Here is a 6000-nt window from a genome sequence, read left to right as displayed (position 1 = left end):
TCAGCAAGAGAATAAGCGTCCATTCTTCCTGAAATCAAATGGGTCATTGCGTATTGTGTGAGAGTGTAGCAAGGAATATACAAGGAATCCTTGGTGTGTAGTGACCTACCTCAGGTTAACGAAGTCGTTGTAAATGGAGATACGTAAAATTAAATGCATGAAAAGACTTTTTAGTTGAGTCACTTGACGCGCGTCGCGACTCGCGATTGACTCACTCGACGCGACTCTCGTTGTAAATGCATCCCTAATATTAGCTCAAAATTTATATTTTGTGGCCTATTATTGAGAAAAATTAAAATAGATAGATAAATGTGTTTGGGGAAGATGTGTGGATAAGTAGGGTGTTTCTTACCTAATTGATTCGTAAATTCATTTTTGCATATATGAAAAATTGCAGCAAAGGAGGTAGGAAGGAACTTGCTGGTCTCCCCTGACCATAGGCTAGAGTTGAATATATATATATATATATATATATATATATATATATATATATATATATATATATATATATATATATATATATATATATATATATATATATATATATATATATATATATATATATATATATATATATATATATATATATAGGAGGAAAGCTATACAAATACAAATACAAATACACCCGTACAGTACAGATACCAACAAAGGGTCTTATGTTGTCATTAGTGATATGGTTTACTTTCCTATATTTTCTTATACAGTAAATATATCAATGGGACTTGAATATGATTAAGTATCTTGATATTTTGTATAATTTAGTATCGTAGTCCCAGCCGGCAGCAGTAGAGCCAACAGGGAAACATGGCCGCCGCAGGAGAGTGGGAGCTGGTCAAAAATTCAAGGAAGAAAGCTTCCTCTGTGCCAAATGGAAAGCTCAGCAAAGAAGAGAGAAAAAACTTCATCGAAAAGACCCCCAGAGTGACAGCGACAGGTATGAAATGTGGTGTAGTTTCAGAGTTAAGGCAGGTAATATGGATCCTCGGGCTGGATTCACTTGACAATTGTACCAAAGTATTCGATGACAGCGAATATTGGAGGAATCTTGGCCATGTGCTGCCTGTATTGTACCCGGGAAAGTATTGGCCCGGTCCAGAGTTAGCCGTAACCTTGCAGTCATGAGCCACCGAAAGTGTCTCAATGTTGGGAAAGGTCATGAGGTACAAAATGAAGGTGGTGTGCTTGACGCGCGTCCTGCTGTCATTAGCCTCACCTGTGTCACTGCACAGGTCGCAACGTTCCCAGCGTCTTAATCATCAAAGTAGCTCAGCAGATGAGAAGTAAGTGCGCTGTGCTTCCACTCACTGTGCATGTGACAGGTAGACTGACGGCGGCAATGTCACATTCCGGCTGTTGCTTCAGATTAAACTGTTCCTGCCCGCTCCCACGACACTAGATGGCACTGACTCCCTGACACTTTATGCATTTTGATTTAATTGTTCGAAGCAATCTGAACATAAATACTGTCAGACTAAGTGATAAAGGCAATGTCCTAATATAGACGTCCCTCCAGCTCTCCTCGTTTCCCGGCTTCCCCTTCTCGGCTCGTTCACGCAGCTGATTTGACGTCATATATATGAAGCCACGCTATAGTTCAACAAGGGGAAGAGAGAGAGAGAGAGAGAGAATAAATGGAGGGAATAGGATTAAAACAGGAAATTGAAAGATAAATGGAAGAAATATAAGTAAAACGGGGGATAGAAAGAAATTGGATAATAAATGGAAAAAAATGGGAATAAAACAACATTGGGATATTCTTACCAATAGCAACTCCTAACAAAGCAGTAAAATACTCACATTTAGTGATGAAGAACTTTATGCACAATACGTTTATTGTGGGTTTATTTGGGGGACGGCCTTAGTGTGTCCTACACAAGCCCTCAAATGTGCGGTGTTTGGTGAGTTTTTTCTAAGTCCGGCAAGCTGTGGCGAGCCATGGAGCTCCATCACACTCAGAAATGAGGAGTACACTGACTTCTATTTGTATATAGCTGGGGTTTGCGGGTAACTGCTGAATAGGATTCTTATTGTGTCTATAGTTCTTTTGTTCAATGACGTGCCACCACCTCTTAACACCACGAGCTGCACCAATGGGAATTTGCTATATGTATTCATAGGCGGGGCACAGCTGGGCAGACAGTTGCACAGAGACATCTGTGTGTGCAGTTCAGCCATGGCCACCATTGACATTAGTTGTAAAGGTTGTGAATTTGATGACTGGAAAATCATTGCTCCTGCTGTCCCCATGGAGGACAGTGAACTTAACAACAATTGAGAAGAGGATGTCCCACAGCCAGGACCTTCATCCTTTCGTTAAGGTATTGTGAGGAGGGGTATTGGTGGAGATAGAGCATATTGTGTGTAGCTATAAGAGATAAGGGAGGGTGTGGGAGGGCACAGCCCCCACGGCTAGGACACATTAGGTTAGGTTTATGTTAGGGTTAGGTTAGTGTTCTAGGGGAGGGGTGCGTGGGGCCACAGCCCCCCCGACTGGAAAATGTTAGGTTAGGTTAGTGTTCTAGGGGGGCGGTATGTATAATTTCCGTCGCAAATTAATATTTTTTGAGTTATGACATTTTTCAGCTCCAACTTACTTCTCATTCCAAATGATCTTGGGAGATCTATGAGATTTCAGGGTTTTTGGGTAGGGGAAGCATCAAAAGCAGCTCCTTCGGATCCTACAGAAGGTTACTAAACAAATCCTAACATTAAAACCTTCTAGCTGGGGAATTGCATTCCCCCTCCCCCAGACCATCTCCTAAGAGCTACTAACGAAACCCAACATTATCATCTCCTAGAAGGCCTTGTAATGCTTTTTTGACAATTTATAGTTTCTCCCAACCAACAATTTTTTGATGTGCATTAAATTCAAATTATAATGTTTGATTTGGTTGGTAACCCTTGGGGGATTGGAGGAGCTGTGCCCCCATCTAGAATGTTATAATGTTGGGTTTGGTTGATAACCTATGGAGAGAATCTGAATTTTATGTTGGGGGCAAGCCTTTGTAATGGACCCAAATCCAGCAAATTGTTGATAACACTGCTCAGCAATAACAAAGCAACACATGCCACTGCCACGGCTGCTGCTGCCGCCGCCGTCACAATCAAATTATTTTCAGAGCTTTTTTTTTATGTGATTTCGTTGATTTCTGACATTTTGCTTCACATATTGCTCAAATTCCCGACGTCGGAAAGTGCTGAAAAGCTGCCAGATTTGTCAGATAACTTAATTTAGCACGTTCAACTCGGTATGCTGTAAAAATTTTTTTACGTCATATATGTGCTATCAAACTAAGTAATTGATTATTAGGAACATCTCTAATCAGCTTCACCAAGCACAGAGAACGTAATATGGCAAAACGAGCCAAAAATGCTTGGTTCATGGTCTCAGTTTTGGGACACTTCATCACCTTGAGTGAATTACATTATTTTCAGTAAGCAAGCACATTTCATTGGTTCAAGTTAATTAATTAGCAATCAAATCCAGAAAATGTGATGAATATCAAATAAACACGATGTTTTGATGCAAAATCCTTGTATGACCAGTGAAAGATTGTCCGTTCTGTATGTAAACAACATCAAGCAGGTTTCTACCTGCCCCCTGCCGGTTATAGGCAAACAGTTCAGGATCTGGATGCGATGCTGACGGTCCTTTGCACCAATCTATGAAGTGCTTTGAGCAGATAGCATGGTCCTTGGTAGCTCTCCACGTCCGGCCTCGTTTACATCGTGTCTCCCATAATCTTCGAGCCGCGTCTTTCTTCCTGGGAAACACAGTCCATCCTTTCACGCCTTGGTTTTTCTTTTTTTATATAGAATTGCAGTCAGCTACAGCACATGTATAAACCGGCATTTGTTCCAGCTCTAAGAACACTCCACACTAGGGTGACCAGATTTCTGAGACAAATTCCGGGGACACTATCCGTACCATTTCTAAACCAGCAATCAAAAGTTTCTCTCGCCTTATTTACCCAAGTTGCAAAGAAAAAAAAAATCTCAACCTGATGAAATATCTGAGATCATGAACACCCATTAGCTGTTAAAATGTATCCGCTATACACTTCACCGTCTTCACGGAAATTAAGGCCTTCTCCTTATTCTTGACATTCTAAAAGAGTAATGATAAAAGGACATAATTATCATAATCAAAAGGAGTAGTTTTTTAACGCATCAAGTGATCTTTCAGTTACAGAAAACCGGGGACAGCAGTAGCCAGGGACAGGTCACTGAAATCGGGGACTGTCCTGGAAACCGGGGACGTCTGGTCACCCTATTCCACACGAGCTTCTAAACAACCACAGGCCGCCGTGTTGTTTTGGTGTTTTGAGAGGACTCGGTGTTCCTGAGTTCAGTTAGTCTTTTCGGTTTGATATGCCTTCGGCCGCAAAAATGTTGCTCTACCAAGATTATTACAGAATATATTCCTTTGTAATATTTAGAGGAGAAACAGTGCTCTCAGTTGAACTATATGAAAAAATGTTTCAAACCAAATATGTAGTTGAGACTAGTAAAAAATGCGAGAGCATTGAAACCGCGACTGTGAGTATTAAGCTTATAATAACAGTTTTGTAGAGTGTGTATTACCAGATCATTTGGATAATGTTAGGATAAACACTTGGAATTAATGTTTTGCAGTACAAAGACTCAATACCTCAAGATTTATTATGATATGAATTTTAGAATGTGTCTCTCTTGCGAGCTGGCTGGCTGTATACCGAGTCGCGTATTAAAACAGCCAGTGATCAATGGCAACCCAAGAATATCCGACGTCGGGAATTAATGCTCCTCATCCAAAAATCCTGATTTCCCACAAGTCCCCCAAGTTCATTGGAAATGAGAGGTAGGCATAAGTTGGAGTTCAAAGAGTCATAACTCAAAAATATTCATATATGACAGAAATTATATGTACCATCAATCAGTTCATTATATTTCTCACCAGAAAAAACATAAGTCACATCAGAGATTCCAAGGTTGGGTGAAACTGCAAATTGGCCAGTTTTATTATTTCATGATAATCTCACTTCTGAATGAAACTATTTTTTTCTGGTAGTTTTCAAACTGTTTTTAATGAATCTGCATTTTATTTCCATTGCAAATCTATTTTTTTTTTTATTCCTCCTCCCCTTCCCTCAAAAATCATGGTCTGTTCCTTTAGAAAGAATTTTTTTTTGCAATGAAAAAGAAAAAGATGAATACAAAACAGACCAAAATGTACCGGAAGAAAATAGTTTTGCTATCACAAAGCACCACAGAGGTAACATTCCTAAATTTGGATTGATACTGCTGTGGAGAGTACGTGACATACTACATTCACCAAAATTTGCTCTCAATTAACGCGAGGGTATTCAAACATAATTTTCCCACAGAAAACAATGGTAATAAGGACAGGGGTTATGTTCCTGGCCAGTGGGAAAGTCTGCCTATTTTGGGGATTTTGGTACTCAAACCTTAAAAACATAATACATCACTAGGTCACGGAAACAATAAAAACACTCATTCTCACCTGAGCATCTTTCTTGTTCACGAAATTAGGAAATGATTAATTTAACATGATTTGTTGTGTAACTTTATATGCCAGGAATATTATCCCATATTCATACATGTATTGTTGATGCGTTTCACAAAGTAGACCATGAATATAATTTGGTGATGATTGGTAGCAGTGTTTGTTTACCATCACCAGGTGCTTGAGCTACGTGGTCCAGACTATGCTGCCTCGTCTTTCCACCACAGGCAACATAGAAAATTTTACAAAGTCCTATTACTGCTGCAGAGTGTGATTTATTAATAGACTCAGTGAGCCAGGAAAAAGTGCTCCTAAATAAAAGCACAGATGGCCATATAGTGGCTTTAACATTGGAGAGAATTGCCACCTCCTTCAACAGTGCAGGCTATGGGAAGAGGACAGCCCACTTGTTATTTACATAAATGTGTACTTATCAAGCGATAAAGACATACAAATGATCATAAGCTAAGTAGAATTCTGATAGATAACTAGGG

General features: G+C 39.7%; 1 protein-coding gene across 1 annotated transcript in view; it reads left to right on the top strand.

The window, feature by feature from the left end:
- Positions 1-772: 772 nt before the first annotated feature.
- The window catches only part of LOC123508017 (transmembrane protein 214-B-like), a 30242-nt gene continuing 25014 nt past the window's right edge, over positions 773-6000 (top strand). Inside the window, exon 1 of the mRNA XM_045261373.1 lies at positions 773-934. Within this exon, the coding sequence (XP_045117308.1) occupies positions 805-934 (130 nt within the window). The 5' untranslated portion in view covers positions 773-804. The remainder of the gene's footprint in view (positions 935-6000) is intronic.

Source organism: Portunus trituberculatus, chromosome 24, assembly GCF_017591435.1.
Source record: "Portunus trituberculatus isolate SZX2019 chromosome 24, ASM1759143v1, whole genome shotgun sequence".
Lineage (NCBI taxonomy): Eukaryota > Metazoa > Arthropoda > Malacostraca > Decapoda > Portunidae > Portunus > Portunus trituberculatus.
This window is presented reverse-complemented; position numbering and strand designations above follow the sequence as displayed.